The 17,585-nt window shown below is 38.0% G+C and overlaps 2 protein-coding genes across 2 annotated transcripts in view; one reads left to right on the top strand and one right to left on the bottom strand.

Annotated features, from left to right (window-relative positions):
- The first annotated feature begins 5,697 nt into the window (after positions 1 to 5,697).
- Positions 5,698 to 17,585, top strand: part of LOC137641479 (PAX3- and PAX7-binding protein 1-like) — a 165,356-nt gene continuing 153,468 nt past the window's right edge. The window contains exon 1 of the mRNA XM_068374084.1: positions 5,698 to 5,999. Within this exon, the coding sequence (XP_068230185.1) occupies positions 5,780 to 5,999 (220 nt within the window). The 5' untranslated portion in view covers positions 5,698 to 5,779. The remainder of the gene's footprint in view (positions 6,000 to 17,585) is intronic.
- LOC137640565 (uncharacterized) lies at positions 8,766 to 10,898 on the bottom strand. The gene has a single exon (XM_068373083.1). The coding sequence runs from the start codon at positions 10,493 to 10,495 to the stop codon at positions 8,894 to 8,896; it is 1,602 nt and encodes a 533-aa protein (XP_068229184.1). The 5' UTR covers positions 10,496 to 10,898; the 3' UTR covers positions 8,766 to 8,893.

The raw sequence follows: 17,585 nt of genomic DNA, 5'->3' as shown, positions 1-17,585 counted from the left end.
TGAACATTTTAGAAGTAGGCCTATTCAAAAATCTGTTCTGCTGATGCTGTTTGGATTTTTTACCAGTTCAATTATTCATTCCAATTTATAAAGGAATCTGAGAAGAAAACACGAAGGCTATTCTCAATGGCTTTCAGTCGTGGCAAAACTAAATTCCGAATGTGAATTTTGTACCACAGATAGGACCAGTTCTTCTCTATTCTGTACTTAATAATGTTTTAACAATGTTTATAAAAAAACATATAAAGAATTAGTACAGGTCTATACATTGCCTATGTATTGCTATTTACAATGTACTAATTTTTTACTTCTGAATTGAGGTAGTTTTTTTTTATCATAAAATTAATGAATATAAGCTCAAAATTCTCACCCTTATCTCACAAAATATTCAAAATTTTAATGATAATGGCTATGAAGGAAATAATGATGATGATAAAAAAAATATATAAAAATCATATTACATGCGCTTCTCACTCCTAAAAGAAAAGAAGTGTGATTACTGAAAGGATTAGTTTGTAATTGATAAAAATTTAGATATCTAAAAGATATAAAAAGAAGAGTCTTATTTTCAGATTTTTAAATATCATTATTATAAGTATGAGAATGAATTAGGATAAAAAAAAGCCTTGGCTAGTAAATAGTGTTTGAACGCAGTGCTTCGCCCAAATCTAAATACTCGTTCGCCAACAACAGCCCATAACCAGAGAAATCCTCTCAACATTTGTATTTTTTTAGCAGGAAGTATCTGGCATCTCATTAGCTGATTCTTTCTCAGGTCTGATTCTTTCTCAGGTCTGATTGGTGATTGTAGGTGACGTCATACAACCGTATTTTCTATGAATTAATTTAACTGGGTAGAGGTGAGAAACTTATACTTAATGCAGATAAATTATGACTGAAAAATTAGTGTTCATGTAAATAAACTTAGAATTATTATTAATAACTTAATAAATAGATAATGGATCTTGTCGAGGGGTATAATCTAAATAAATGCTTCGTGTTCGAAGGAATAGTTGCCTATGCTTTTGGCTAAGATGTTACTATGAGATTCAGGGCCCCTGTAACACGGTTTTTTCGCAATAACTTTTTTTCTATGAATTTCATAAATATAACGCTTATTCAGAATGCACATTATATCTACACATAAATTTTGACTATATTCTGCATTACGTAGGTTGAATAAATTTGGTACTTTATTAAGTAAAAGTGACGATTTTTGAAGACGGGCCAACTTACTCAGAGAAAAGGTTTCGAACGCACTCGTTACGTAACTTATGACGGCATTTCTTCTCTCTTTCTCTATCGATGATTGGTTATACGTAACGAAGGCTATACCTCTGCCAACAATAACACAAAAGTGTAAATAAAAGCAAAGCAGTACACCTTTATGAACTCTGAAACCTCTCCACTGAGAATTGTCATAATGAACAAACGAACAAAATATGTTAATAAATACAAAAACACTTCGATTATTTGTCTAACTCCCAAAATAAGTTTCCTAAGAAATTACAGTCTACTTTATAGGTCACTAACAGATTGACAAAGTGTATGGAATAGTTGGTAATTTTCAAAAACGTAGTAGACCAGCTTGATTTGATAACTGCTATATCCAATGTCAAGCAATTTTTATTCATTGTCTATCTACCTACCTATTTACTGTAAAAAAAAAAAAAGATAGCCGGTACCATATTTTCGCTTTAAACCTTCACCAATAATTATCGTCAGAATGATGACTTCATGAGGCTCCACCCACTTTGGCCTCGTTATGAATCAGGATAACACTGAAGGCTATCATGGGCATTGTTGGATCAGAAAATTCAAATTCTGGCTATAAAAACTCATTTCTCGAGTAGTTGTAAGAAGTGCTAAATGATCCTCAATGATCCCAGCAGTTGGCCTAAACGTTTAATTCATGCATACTACTGTTGCGGCAGTACTGCTACAGTAGTATTACTACGCCAGCACTGATACCCCACCCACATCTATGTATTGTTCCGCCATTTATAAAGTCTTTGTCATGTTTTTTCACTGTGCAATAAGCCATGGCCTCCTCAGAAATTAAGTTTAACATTAGATGATAGGTTATTTCATTAAGCTGACAAATTATGGCAACTGGGTATGTTATTGCCGACGTTGAAGCTAAAGATAAAGTATGGTATCATTCCTTCATTGCATTATCATCTTTACTACTATTTGTTTTGCTACATGTAGTAAATATTTTAAAGGATAAATGAATTATGTTCACTTTACTTCTATAGATTCCCATTAGATGTACAAATAAAACTCCTAAAACTATTCATGATTTATTTACAAAATGCAGTCATGCCCAAAACATAGCCAGCACGTTCGTACGGCCTAAGAAGAAGAAAAAAAATGATATCGGATGATCCGTTGGTCTGATGGAGATTTTAGCACAAAAATCTTATTTTAACAAAAAAAGTTATATAAAGACTGTTTACATACAATCTCTCTCTCTCTCTCTCTCTCTCTCTCTCTCTCTCTCTCTCTCTCTCTTGGTGGCATAGTGAATAGTTAATGGAAATGTTCAAAAGCCTGAATGACATTACAAGTATTATAATCATGTTACCCTAAATACAAATTAGACCATAAACATTGGATTTAAACTAGAAACTGAATAATTACCTATTCAGACTATAATAGATATGGCCAAGGGCTTTCTCATGACTGTATAAAGTTGCAAGTCGTAAGACAAATGCAGGTTTGCAACCACGGGGGCAATTCCAAATCCTGTTAGCCATTCTTGACTGTTATGGGTTTCAGAGCAGATGGAAGAAGGTGAATGGGTGTCTAGTGGATGGGCGGGGCAAAATTTTGTCCAAAGGTGTTTACATTGCTTACGTAATGAATGTTTTCGACTCTTGGCTCGGTATCACTGGCCATGGCATCGGCTGGATCATTTTTACTCTATAAAAATTAAAACCATCGGGTTTAGGTTATTGATAATGCTGACAAAATTTGTGTGTAGTTGTAAAATATACATATGTCAACTTTCAGCTACACCCGATGCTTTGATAAGGAGCAAAGCCCAAAAAACCGTGTTACAGAGGCCCTGAATCTCATAGTAGGTTTGTGTGTGTGAAGCCGTAGTAACTGAAGGGAACGGCCAATCACGGCTGAGGAAGATTTGACCAATCAGAGAACAGGAATTTGCCGCCAAGAACGAGTTTCGGGGTCTTATGATTATTGTATGGAAAACCTGCCTTTCGAACGCTCTAGCTATGGGATGGAGTTTAAGTTTTTTGTTTTTAGGGAATTAAAGATATATTTTCTTCAAAATATATGAAGACAGTCAATTATAAAATATTTTAATAACACATTTTATTAGAGGGATAGATTCTGATTACTATTTCTTTTTACGTTTTATTCAGAAAATACGTCTTTGAGACGTCATCAAGAGTAGGATGCATTTTATTATATCAAGCTTAAGTTATGAAGTAACTAGGTAACTTTCATTCGTATTTTATTGCATTTCAAGTATAATGTAATTGAACAAATGATTACCGAATCATTTGTTTATTAGGATATATGTCGTCATAAGGGGTAGGGGTAAAATACCAACGTAGGCCTGAGGATATTTTAGACAAATAATGACTTTTAAAACCGCAAATTTTATGGCAGCAAACTCAAACCAATCATTTCATAATAATTCAATATGTATGAAAATAGAAACAGGACAAAGAGGCAAGCCCAGCCTGCCAACAGCAGCTCATATGTCAAAGAAATCTTTAACTCTCTCACCTTATGCGTTTCTTTAGCGGGAAGTATCTGGCATCTCATTGGCTGATTCATCCTCTGCTGTGATTGGTGGTTGTAAGTGACGTTATGAAATCTCGTATTTTATGAATCAATTCAACTGGATGGAGGTAAAATAACCATACTTATTTTAGATAAAATAAAAATAAAAAATTACAATTTATATAAAAATAAACTGGAAATACTATTAATATAAAAACTAAATAGATAATGAATCTTGTTCAAATGCGTAAGCTAAATAGATACATAATTTTTGAAGAAATAATTAACTGGGTTGTGGCTACGATGCTAGATGTGTATGTGTGAAAATGTAAACAAAAGTAACAACCAATCACAGCCAAGAAGATACAGCCAATCAGAGGTTTGGGATATCTCGCCAGGAGAGAGAGAGTTCCGGGATGTTATGAGTTGCTGTCGGAAAACCTACCCGAATGTACATGAAATTGCTTTTAAACGCTCTAGCTATGGGGGACGACAAAATTAAACTTTTTACTTTTAATGGAATTAGGGATATATTTTCTAGAGGATATGTAGAGACAGTCCCTTATAAAATGTTTTAATGGCAAATTTTCTCAGAGGGATAAATTCTAATTGCCCAATGACTGTTTTGTTTTTTACTAAGGAAATACGTCTTTGTGACGTCATAAGCAGTTGGGTGAACTTTAAAGATTGTCTAAACGATTGATTAATTTTGTTTGCTGCTTTGAGTGAGGTATTGAGTAACATGTGACTAATAATCGATATTCAAATAAATACTATTATTTTATCAAGCTTATGTAATGAAGGAATTACAGTACACGACTGTAATTCGTAATGTGTTACGCTTCAGGCATGACGTAAATTTTTCAAAGGAATAATTAACTGTTTTGGTAACGATGTTAGAAAGTGTATTATGTGTGTGACGCTATAACAATCAAAGGCAACAACCAATCACAGCGGAGGAAGTTATAGCCAATCAGAGGACTGGAATGTACCATCTGGAGGGAGTTTCTAGAATTTATGCGTTGCTGTCTCAAAAACTAGCTCTAGCTACTAGAACGGAATTGGGCATTGGGGGCGGGGTGGTTTTAAGGAGATTAGAGTTATATATATATATATATATATATATATATATATATATATATATATATATATATATATATATATATATATATATATATATATATATATATATATATATATATATATTTTCAAATTATATAAGCGGTCTCTTTTAAGACGTTTTTATAACATTCTATCAGAGGAATAAATTCTAATACGTCTTTAGGACGTCATAAGAAGCACTACAGGATGGATGGTTTGTTTATATGAATGACTAATTATGTTTAGTGGTTTGAGTAGTGTACATGTGGCTAATGTTCGATATTCAAATAAATACTATTTTTTTTATCGAACTTAGAAATGGAAAGAACTGCATGACTGTAATTCGCATTTTGTTGTGCATTCATAACCTACATTGTGTCCTTCAAAATGTCATTTCAGCACTACGGTATTTTGCATGTCTGTAGACTATTCCTTAGTCTATTGGCAATGCTGCAACAATCAAGCCATTGTTACTATGGAAATCAAATCTTTGTGTCATAAGTAATCATTGCTGGGAATTTTGTATTTGGCCCTTTGCGATTTGAATCAATGGAAAGGTGATTCATTACAAGGGCACAATTTAAAGACAAAATATATTAAAAATATATATAATTAAATCATTAATGTTGTAGGGTTAAGCTTTAAAGAAAATAATGAGTGTGCTTACGACAAAAAGATGCTGTCACGATATATTTCTTATCAAATCCTGCTGAAAGAGAAGTTTTTACGTTTAAATAAATTATCTAGAGCTTGATGTATCTCTAACACTAAAACTGTTGTCTGTTTAATGTAATTTTCCGATAAATTAACACTACAGGAATTTTATATGATAGTGAACGTATCCAAAATGAGTGTTTTACCATAACGTGTGAATTTGTCAACATGCTCACAGTGCTGATGTTTGTGTACACCGACGTAAAAGATGGAGAAGAACTTGTTCAAGAAGAGAAAAAATCATAACATACGTTTAAGACGATTAAGTGACGACGATGGTGGTGGTGATAGTGATGCTCTGACTAACGCCAGCAATGAAGATTCCAATATATCTTTGCCAGCTGTTCCCAAGAAAGAGAAAAAGAAGAAAGACAAGGCTCCCGTCCCCAAGAAACAATCTGTTCTGAGTTTCGAGGACGAACTGGAAGGTAGGTTTACTTTCACTATTTCACATTTATTCTACCTAATTGTCATTGTTTAACATTGCTTTAGACTATGGTGAGTAATTTTCAATATAAATCCACCTTAAAGGCTTGTTGAGTGATGGCTATTCTTTGTTTATTTAGATTGTCTTACCCCCTACCGGCCATAAGAATACTGCTCGGTGGTGATGGCTAGTGCTATCAGAGCACCCCCTTTTATGCCTTTAATTTATATAAATTTCTTTCCTCCATCTTACAGTCCAGTCTCTTAAAACTACATTATGTAACTGGCGAGTTTTGCCCCATTTCCATTGGTTACATGGTGATTTGCCTCCTTACCAAGTCTCAGCTGTTTTTGTGTGATAGACTGACCGCCCTATAGCAGGCCTCAAAACATCAGTGAGTTGGTAAAGAAAAATGACCGGGTTGTATGTATGATAGTGGCCAAGCTACAAAACTCCCTTATTTTCAACTCTAACAGAAACTAGTATAGAGTAAAAGCTGTTCAGAATGAGTATTGGAGCCATTGTATATCAGCAGCGGATACCAACTAACCTAAGCTTCCTACCTTAACCTAACCTACAAACCGTGTCCTTACCTACCTACCTAATGAGGGGCTAATGCCCCCTCCCCCTTGCGATTCCCCTTACACTGCTCTATTCTTAGTCAGCCACCATCATACATACAGGTGGCTGCTATCATACATACACCCCTGGGTATTATTATAATTTCGGCCAAATTCAGAGATACAATACAATATATGGTAGAAAGGCGGACAGGCCTACATACCTGAGATTTGTGTCACTCGATACACATCGTCTCTGGCCTTGTAGTCAAAGTGGAGTAGGTGACTTATCCAATGTCTGTCTAGTCTGTCTTTGAGGGATTGAGTGTCTCTGCAGATATGACTTCTTCCGGCATCTGGTAGCAAACATTCACCACGTACTGGGAGATGTGTGATCGAACTGACCCCACTGCTTCTCTTAACACAGGAAGCATCCTCTGGTTCTGCTGTCTTTTTTTCAAAGGAAGCATTTTCTGTATTCTCCCACCCAAAAACCCCGATATCCCATTGCGGAACCTGATTATTCTAGTTATTTAGGCGGCCCTGTATCTCTAAATCGCATTATTTGCAGGAGCAATAAAGGTAAAATTTGTCGAAAATACGCTAAGCTAGAAAAGATATTTTTTCATATAGGATATCCTATATGAAACTGTAATTTTACCTCAGAATGTTCTAAATATGCCGGGTAAGTACTTACCAAATAGGTATAGATTTTTTTGGTAAATTTAAGAACAATATCTTTACGGCTTTGAAAAACGAGAATAGTGTATGTTGTAATTACAGTGAACCCTCGTTTATCGCGGTAGATAGGTTCCAGACGCGGGCGCGATAGGTGAAAATCCGCGAAGTAGTGACATCATATTTACCTATTTATTTAACATGTATATTCGAACTTTTAAAACCTTCCCTTGTACGTAGTACTGTTAACAAACCACCCTTTAATGTACAGAACACTTGATGCATGTACTACAGCACCCTAAACTAAAACAGGCACAAATATTAAAGGCGATTTTATATCATGCGTTTCCTAAACACCTAAAAAGCACGATAAAAAATGGCAACCAATGTTTTGTTTACGTTCATCTCTGATCATAATGAAGAAACAAACTCATTTAGTGTACACATATATGTATAGGTTAGTTTTTGCATCGATTATATTGATTATACAGTACTGTATGTTGATTTTTTTATTACCAATGTTTTAGTTTACGTATTTTTCTTAGGACTTCCAAATGAAATGTTTTTCTTTATGACGCCGCCTGAAACGACGGCGTCATAAAGTACTGTACGCTCAGTAAACAACCACGCTCAGAACAAACAAGGCATTTAACGCGCATGATGATAGTGATAAATAATGATACAGTACATACAGTATTTACAGTAAAAGCATTTACAAAATATGCTACCTTACAAATATAATTTATACAGTATTGTACGTAGCAAAGCAGGAAAACAATTTACGAGAGAGAGAGAGAGAGAGAGAGAGAGAGAGAGAGAGAGAGAGAGAGAGAGAGAGAGAGAGAGAGAGAGAGAGAGAGAGATTGTTTTACGTACTTAAATGTAAATTTTAAACAAAAAAAATATAGGTTACAACATGTAGACTTTTAAAACCTTCCCTTTAACTTAATGCATACAGTATGTACAGTACTAAACTATAAAACAGGCACAAATACAGTTTTAGAATGTACAGTAAGAATATTAAAGTAAAAAATAAAGATTGTTACTGTACTCACCACGAAAGAAGTTGAAGAAAAACTTGAATGATGATGGCGATGAATTTGCTGCACAGTAGAAATAATGATGATGAAGCTGATGATGTGTTCTACTGTGCAGCCAGGTAGTATTTTACGTCTCTTCAGACGGAGGTGTCTTTTCCTGATTGTAGTCCAACTCGTCCCATCGCCAAGTCGGCCCATTTTGACTACCAACTCGGTCCATTGCTATCTCGGCCCTCTATATACCAACTCGGCCCTCTATATACCAACTCGGCCCACATCCAAATTTATGTTATTAAAGCTATTTTATATCATTATATTGTGTGTTATTTTCTTTTATTATGTTTTGTTCTATTTCGAGATCAGACCTGAGAAAAGTCTCGTTTATCTCTTTCCAAGTAACTTTGTAAATAAATCTCCGAGGTAAGTAAAAACAGTTTGAAAATAGAAAGAGTAGTCTTTATAAATAATATAATGATAAAAAGTAAAACACATTGCTAAATAAATCTCTGAGGTAAGTAAAAACAGTTTGAAAATAGAAAGAGTAGTCTTTGTTAAATAATATGATAATAAAAAGTAAAGCACATTGCTAAAAGCTTCTAAAAGTAATAATGTACATATTACGAAACATAGACAGCAATATGATGAGAAACTGCCTTCAGTAATTGTCTGGCCGATCTTTCATTATTATTATATTCGTCCCATAGTTTTACAAGTTGGCCGTGGTGTTTATTATACTTATGTTGCTGCTTTCTCAAAACCTTCCCTTCTGACAGCAGCCACACCTGTAAATTAACTATGTTTGCCTCATCATGTAGGAGCTTTAAAAGTAAATAAAAATTTAAGTTTCCTTTCCTTGCCTTTAAGTTTATTCTGTTATGCCATCCCTCAACATCATTATTTGTTCTGATGCTCCGACCGAAGACGCACCACGTGTGAGGAGGCCATATTGCAGAATTGATCCACGTCTTTTTCACGTAATTTAAAAGGCTTATGAGTTCATTCACCCCTGCAGCTTTCCTATAAAACCTGATAAAAAGCTCTTCTATATGTTCCTGTGGCATATATGGGAGCGACAACAACTGCCTTAAAAACTTGTAAGTGCCGACGTCGTTTGTGTAAGAACTTTGAAGGCCTAATTCTTGCACTTTCCTCCATACAGCCTGGCCCCAGTGGAAAGCACAACCATGGATCGTAACATTTGGTAAAATGTCGGGAATAGCACGCCATACACTGCCTTCAAAGTCAATTAAAACTTCTTCAACTTTAAGGGCATGCCCACCTATCAGTTCTCTTATTTCACAGAGAACTTTTTTGTAGTCTCTGCACCTTTTTCCTGACATAAGCGCAAACAAAAGGGGAACTTGCTTCAATTGCCCATCATATTTCACAAATGCATGGATGCTGAACAGTTGTGTAAATGGTTTGCGTACTATTTTAAAAGTAGCATCAGCATACCACTGCTTCGCTTTAGATAGTAACTTAAGTTGATCATCTGTGGCAAATATCAAATGCCGTCTTTCTCCGACAGTAATGTCCCGTTGCAAAAAGTGTTCAGGAATGTGGGCATCGCTAATTTCGAAATCGAGGTCTTGTGGTTCTCGTGGTCGATTTGCCTTCCGTTTACGATTTCCCTGCCTAGCAAGATTAAATGGAGCCGGTAGACATGAAACAGGAATGGTAGGATTTACTTGCTCCCGAAGTACCTCGTCAACAATATCAGAAGCAGGCCGAAAGACGTCTTCCATTGCCTTTTGCTTCACGAGTGTACACACCTTACTTTTTACAGCACAGCTGGTCTCAGGTGGATGGCAGTGTTCAGCATGCCCTCTAATAAAAGTGTTACCCACTTCTTTTACTGCCGCCATGCATGAGATTTTTTTGTTTCTAACCACACACCGCCAATGAATACTCACATTATTTTTTCTTTTTAGTGTGTAAGAGTAGCCGGTGCTGTTACTAAGTTTCGAATTTCCTCTTTGTGAAGATGATTCAATCTTTTCATATGTTACTGTCTCCCTTGAGGGGGACATTACCATTGGTGTAGGATCCTCAATTGAAGAAGCACCACTGATATTTGACACTCCACCTTCAAATGAATCTAGACTCTCGGTATTCACATTACTCATTGCCACTGCATCCTCAAAATATTCCGTGTTTGCGCTCGAAACTACACAAGTTTCCCCCGGACTCTGATTTTCTTGAATACACATGTGACACATCCAGTCAATATAACCTTCTTTAACAGCAGCCCTGTATTGCTCCCGGGTGATCCCACTTCCACAGGTCCGATGCTGCCAGTAGCTACATCCATCACATTGCAGTGCTTCCTGTCATATGTAAAGAACACGTTACACATGACATTGTGAGTACAAAGTTAATATATGACATTTCCTTCTTACTGTCCACAAACACCTAACAATTGTCTCAGAGTGCAACTGCGAGGTTTTCCTCCTGTTACGTCTTTCAAACCTTTTACTGTCAATTTCTATTTCAGCGCTGAATGGCCTTAGTACCCCAGTGACTGGCATAATGCCAAAATTCTATACAAATTAAAATATATGTCATTGGAGTACTATTTATTTACTTTAAAGGTAAATCTTCTTACCTGACGGGGACGGATAGTTTCACAGCATATCAAGCACTGGTCAGCCATGTTGTCCTAGCTGCTTGAAGTCTAGCAGTAGGTTCATAACCATATCAATTATATAAGCTTTGGTTCAGTTTCGAAAATTATTCAAAGCCTTGAACTACATATACGAAACAACTATTACAATGAGGCAATGAGGCACTTAAGAGACACTTAAGTGCTTGTATAAAGAAGGTTCCTAACCAGCCCCTCTCTCTCTCTCTCTCTCTCTCTCTCTCTCTCTCTCTCTCTCTCTCTCTCTCTCTCTCTCTCTCTCTCTCTCTCTGTATGTATGTGTGCGTGTGTATCTCCCTCCATCCGGTCCCCTCTCTCTCAGTATTTCTTTCTTTTCAAACAATTTAACAACAACCAAAGGATTTATAATGTTTAGGGAAACGAGTTGTCCAATAATTGTTTCTAAATGCAGTTGTTATTATAGCCATTAAATAATGTTTGGAAATGAATAATAAAACCTTTACACTTATCATTGCGGGATATTGCTGTGCGTGTGCTGTTGCAAAAGCTATACTGGACGACTTCATTTGATCTGATCTGACCTGTCAAAAATGGGCCGAGTTGGCTATCACAAATGGGCCGACTTGGCACAGGCGATGGGCCGAGTTGGTTACATTGAATGGGCCGAGATGGTTATGGGCCGAGTTGGACCTATACCCTTTTCCTGGGACACCTCTTCAACTTCTTCCTGGGAAACTTCTTCAATTTCTTCCGAAGGCGTACTAGCAGGAGGAACTGGCTCTTTTTTGCGAGGCTGGAAGAACATTGTGATCGGAAGTTGTTGCCGCTGCTGCTTTTTTCGATCCAAGAGCATTTTGTAGGGAGTCATGTCTTCATCGATCTTGTTGCAGAATTGCATCGAGCGAACCATATCCTCGTCCCACTCTTGCAACATTTCTTTCAACTCCTTCGCATGGTTGCAGGCCTTGGCAAGCCGTTCTAATGTTAAGCCCGTTTCTTCGACATTTTCTTGGGTCTCTTCCTGGGTATCACTCTCTTCTTCACTTGCCGATTTCGTCAGGTCTTCGAGGTCTGCGTCAGTTAGGGGCTGGGAATGGCAGTCCAACAACTCGTCGACGTCTTCAGTCGTCATGTCGCCAAACCCGTCACCTCCAATTATGGCAGCCAACTGCACAGATTTGCGTATTGCAGAGTGTTGGATTTCCGACGGAGTAAATCCCTTGTCGTCGTAAACAATATCGGGCCACAACTTCTTCCAGCTCGCATTCATGGTTGCATGTTTCATCTCTTGAAGTGCCTTCTGAATATTCTGCAGGCACGTGGCTATGGTGTACTGCCGCCAGTACGCCTTCAAGTTAAAATCTTCATCCTCATCATCTTGGGCAGCATCCACACACGCAACGAGGTCCGCCAAGGTGTTCTTCGTGTAGAGGGCCTTGAACACCCTGATAACCCCCTGGTCCATCGGTTGAATTAATGACGTGGTGTTGGGTGGCAGGAACTCAACCTGAATGCCCTCATGCGACAGGTCAGTTGCGTGTCCACCAGCGTTATCCATAAGGAGAAGGATCTTGAATGGCAAGCCCTTCTCTAAGAGATATTTGCTGACTTGCGGGATAAAACACTGATGGAACCAGTTGGAGGTCAGCATCTTTGTAATCCATGCTTTTTGATTATGCATCCAGTACACGGGAAGGAGATTCTTATTTTTATTTTTCAAAGTGCGAGGATTTTTCGACTTATAAATAAGCCCCGGCTTTAGCAAAAATCCAGCAGCATTGCCACACATCACGAGGGTAACGCGATCCTTGAATGCTTTAAAGCCAGAGGCTTTGGCTTCCTCTTTGAACAGGAAAGTTCGCGACGGCATTCTCTTCCAAAACAAGCCGGTCTCATCCATATTAAAGACTTGTTCCGGCTTGTATCCACCTTCGGCGATAATATTCTTGAACGTCTGGTTCACGTAAGTTTCAGCAGCGGCAGTGTCAGCGGAAGCAGACTCCCCATGCAGGGAAACGCTTTTCAGGGCGAAGCGTTTCTGAAACTTCGCGAACCATCCTTTGCTGGCGGAAAAACGTTTCTGAGGCTGGGAATCAGTGGATGTCCCTGGTTGAGGATCATCTGCATCATCATCATCTTCAGCATGGTTGCCGTCGTCGTCTTTAGGTTCCTTTGCAGCAAAATTCTCATATAAGCTCAAAGCCTTTGTTTGGATGGTGTTCGTATCCAACGCTATGTTCTTCTTCCGGCAGTCGGCAATCCACACAGCTAAAGCACCTTCCATGCGTACGATCGTTTTATTACGCGTTGTAACGACTCGCTTCGCTGATCTGCTAAAGGTGATTGCAGCCGTCTTTCTAATGTTCGCCTCGTCCTTCTTGATATAGCGAACAGTAGATTCGTTGATGCCAAAATGGCGCCCAGCGGCCGCGTAACTTCTACCATCTTTTAACATGTCGAGAAGCGTAACCTTCTCAGCTATCGTCATCATCCTTCGGTGGCGTTTAGGCTCACTACCAGCCTTAAGAGAAGCAGAACGCTTGGGAGCCATTACAGTAGGATTTACAGTAACAAAAAGTTCAACTTAAAAAAGTCGCACACAGCACAGATTCACAAACTTAAGAACGTCTACTCAGCGATACGCAGTAACAGAGAGTGGACGATCCAGCCCCGCGAGAACCTAGATGCTGCGGGTAGGAGATGATGGCAAAACACCAATCACAGGCTAGATAACAAAACTTGAGTTCTGATTCGTCATCTATCAGCGCTTGAACCAATCACAACCCGTCTTACAGTACTATGATGCGTAGGTTACCAACTCATAGAAGATGCCCTGCGCATACCGAACGTACGTAGATTAAGTAAATACCGTAATAATAATAAATAATGATAATAATACAGTACAGTACTGTAATAATAATAATAATGATAATAATAACAATAATAATTTTATTAACAACAACAACAATAATAATAATAATAACAATAATAATAATACAGCTTTACGTACGCTATTTTACGCTTTTGTTGTAGGATGTGCGTGTCTCTCTCTCTCTCTCTCTCTCTCTCTCTCTCTCTCTCTCTCTCTCTCTCTCTCTCTCTCTCTCTCTCGTACGCTTATTCGAAATGTGATTTTTGCAACAAAGAATATTATTGGATGCAGTACTACGTACGTATACATACAAAAGATTCATGGAAAAGAAGCACATCCATTACATTTGTAGTACAGTAGTAGCCAACAGCAGCCTTACACCATTTTAATATGGTATGACTGCATCTGATTTGCGTTTCATGTTCGATTTAATTTTACTACGTACTGTATACAGTACTGAATTATCGTATGATCACATTCTCTTTTCGTGTTTTATTTCTTTCTGTGCTGAATTATATATCATATGTAATGCAATGAACAATCAGTAAGAACAGATATTACTAATTACAGTATTAATGGAATTACAGGTAACAAAATATCGTATTTGGTTGTCTTCAGATTTCGCGGTATTTTCGAATTTTCCGGAAAATCCGCGATATGTATATATATATGGGTTATGGGAAAACCCCGCGAAGTGGTGAATCCGCGATTGTCGAACCGCGAAGTAGCGAGGGTTCACTGTATAGGTGTTTTGAACCTTTTTGAGTTGTGATGGGTCTAATGTACTACCATAACTGAAAACCTATGGTTTTGCACTAGATATCATCATCAATTACGTTCGAAACACCTTAAAATATACCGTGCACCAGTCTGATTGTATATTTAAATTAACGTTCTTAAACTTTGTTGTTTCCACCAATCATCGTCTTAAAAAATCCTCCATCGTAATGAAAAAGTCACCGTAACAAAACCGGCTTGATAGTAATGAAACACGGTCAAAACACAGGAGCTTTAGGTTGACAGGCTTGAATGGTAGTCTTTTTATAAAAACCTTAGCCATCTCCCGACAGAAACAAAACAGTACTGTAGCACATCATCTAGAGCTCCAATATGCTGACAACTAAGCTTTCATAGACTCCGCACCTGAGGCTCTCCAACGCAGTCTCAAAACAGTTTCTTCCATCAAGCAATGGGTCTTAAAACAAATATTGCTAAAACAGAAGTGATTGCTCAGAGAAATAATAATGAACACACTTTAAGATTCTAAATTAACAGAGGAAATATCAAACAAATTGAAACTTTCATTTATTTTGGCAGTGTGTTCTCCATCAAGCACAACATAGATAAAGAAATCATACTGTATCCCAAATCAATGAAGCATTAGCATCCTTTGGACACCTTTGATCCAGAGTATTCCATAACAACAACCTAAAGATATATACTAAAGTCTCAGTCTATGCAGCTGTATGCCTCTCCACCCTACTATAGGGTGCAGAATCCTGGACTGTCAACCATCGCCTCATAAATTCTATGGAAGCATTCCATATTAGATACAACACATCCTTGGAACAACATGGAGAGATAAAGTCCCGCTTACAGAAATATTACACTGGGCCAAATCTGTTGGGAGAGAGGCCACACTTGCAAAAAGACAGTTGAAATGGACTAGATATATACGTATGCCAGAATACTGTACCGCCCCTCCCCGTGTGTGTACGAACAGTTCCTGAATGCATGTCAAAACCCAGATGGTCAAATGAAAAGATATAAAGATAACATAAAGGAACACTTAAAAAATGCTACATTAATCCAGAAGATCTTGAAATAAGTGCTTCCAACAGACCACTGTAGCCTTTGTTGTGCAGTGCTAGGGTAACTAGACTAGAAGATGATAGAATCCTAGCAAGACAGCTAGGCAGGGAATGAAGACAAAATCATCCTATGGGAGTCCTCCCACTGAACCCCATCTGGACCTGCTAGATGTGTGGGAGAGTGTTTCTAGGATTGGTCTGTACATTCATACACAATGGCATCAGCGACAGCTACAATAATTAAATCATCATCATCATTGTTATCATTTAAGGAAGCAGTAGTTGTCATCGACTCGATGGAGAACCATAGAGACCTTATCCAGAAACAATATTTGAAGGCTACTAGGTGTAAACTGAAGGCATTCCTTGAATTAGTCAAACGTGTTTACTTGCTCAATATCTGTCCAACCCTTACAGCATAAGTCCTTCCACCTCGTGATTCCAGAAGTCGGGGTCCGTCCCCACATCCTATTCCTTCTTCTCCACCATGTGCCGGTTTATCTCATTATTATTATTATTATTAATAGCTAAGCTACAACTCTAGTTGGAAAAGCAGGATGCCACGGCACTACACAAGACTAGAGAACAATGGTTTGGTTTTGGAGTGTCCTTCTCCTAGAAGAACTACTTGCCATAGCTAAAGAGCCTCTTCTATCCTTACCAAGTAGCCACCTAACAGTTACAGTGCAGTAGTTAACCCCTTGAGCAGTGAAGAATTGTTTGGTAATCTCAGTATTGTCAGGTGCAGGAGGACAGAAGAGAATATGTAAAGAATAGGGCTGACTATTCGGTAGTGTACTGTAGTGAAAGGGAAAATGAACCGTAACCAGAGAGAGGGATCCAGTGTAGTACTGTCTGTCCAGTCAAAGGACTCAATAACACACTAAGGGTAGTATATCATGGCCAACCTACTACCTATTCACTGTAAAAAAAGAAAGTTGTCCCTTGGAAAGATGATGATGATGCAACCCGAAGAAATCTAACTTCAGTGACTTCGAGTAATGTAAGGACAGTTATATTTGTTTCTTTTAATATATATTATGTGGGGTATGTAGTTTGTTGGGATAAGTGTTAACTTTCTTATGTACTTGCAAAATCAATTTCTTTTATGGAATATGATTTAGTGCTACCTTGCCAGGAATGAAGCTGGTTGGGAAGCAAACACAGGATAAGCTAAGAATATGGCAGTCGAAGGGGGAGTCATAGAGGGGTGTAAACCCCCCCCCCCCCAGTAGGTAAGGATATGGCTCCCAGGTTAGGTTAGGTGAAGAACCTTAGGTTAGGTGGTGTTCTTGAGTAGGGGTTTGCAGTACAGTATGACAGCCACGGCTTTAAAAGACTAGAAAATGGTAAGGAAATTCTCATATTCTATACACGCAGGACCCCTTGTCCATTGATATACAAAGGCTTTAGATTAGCTAAAGCTGAAAGATATATGGTAATATGTTTATCATACAATTTCCGAATTTTTAACAGATCACTTGATTGTTGAGTAGAGATAGAATAGCAAAGTTTATTTTGTTTTCTAATGAATATCTAGAAAGACAAGATATGAACACCTAAACAGTCATATGATATCCAGCTCCTGGATGGAAGAAGATTTCTGGGACCACATAAATGTTTGGGAGATGAGAGGAATCTCCTTAGCTCTCCAAGAGTTTTGTCCTCTTCCAGCAGGTCACCTGGTGGTGTTGATGAGCGACAGCACACAATGGTGTCTTACGTCAACAAACAAGGAAGTACAGTACTATGTCACGGCAGCTATGCTATCTAGCAGTGCGGACTCTCAAGAACAACGCGAATATGCTTTGAGTCCGCTTCATCCTAGGGAACAGGAATATTATAGCAGATAAGTTGAGCAGGAAGACCCAAGTAGTCGGCTCGAAGTTACGGATATCCTAACTTTGTTGAGTTCATCGACGATAGACCTCTTCGCAACATCTCTGAACAAGCTCCTTATCTACTGCTTTCCTGTTCCAGACCCCAAAGTGGCATCGAGACTGTCCCCTGGGTTCTGGAAAACG

Source organism: Palaemon carinicauda, chromosome 5 (assembly GCF_036898095.1).
Source record: "Palaemon carinicauda isolate YSFRI2023 chromosome 5, ASM3689809v2, whole genome shotgun sequence".
Taxonomy (NCBI): domain Eukaryota; kingdom Metazoa; phylum Arthropoda; class Malacostraca; order Decapoda; family Palaemonidae; genus Palaemon; species Palaemon carinicauda.
The sequence above is the reverse complement of the archived record's forward strand: the minus strand, read 5'-3'. Positions and strand labels throughout refer to the sequence as shown.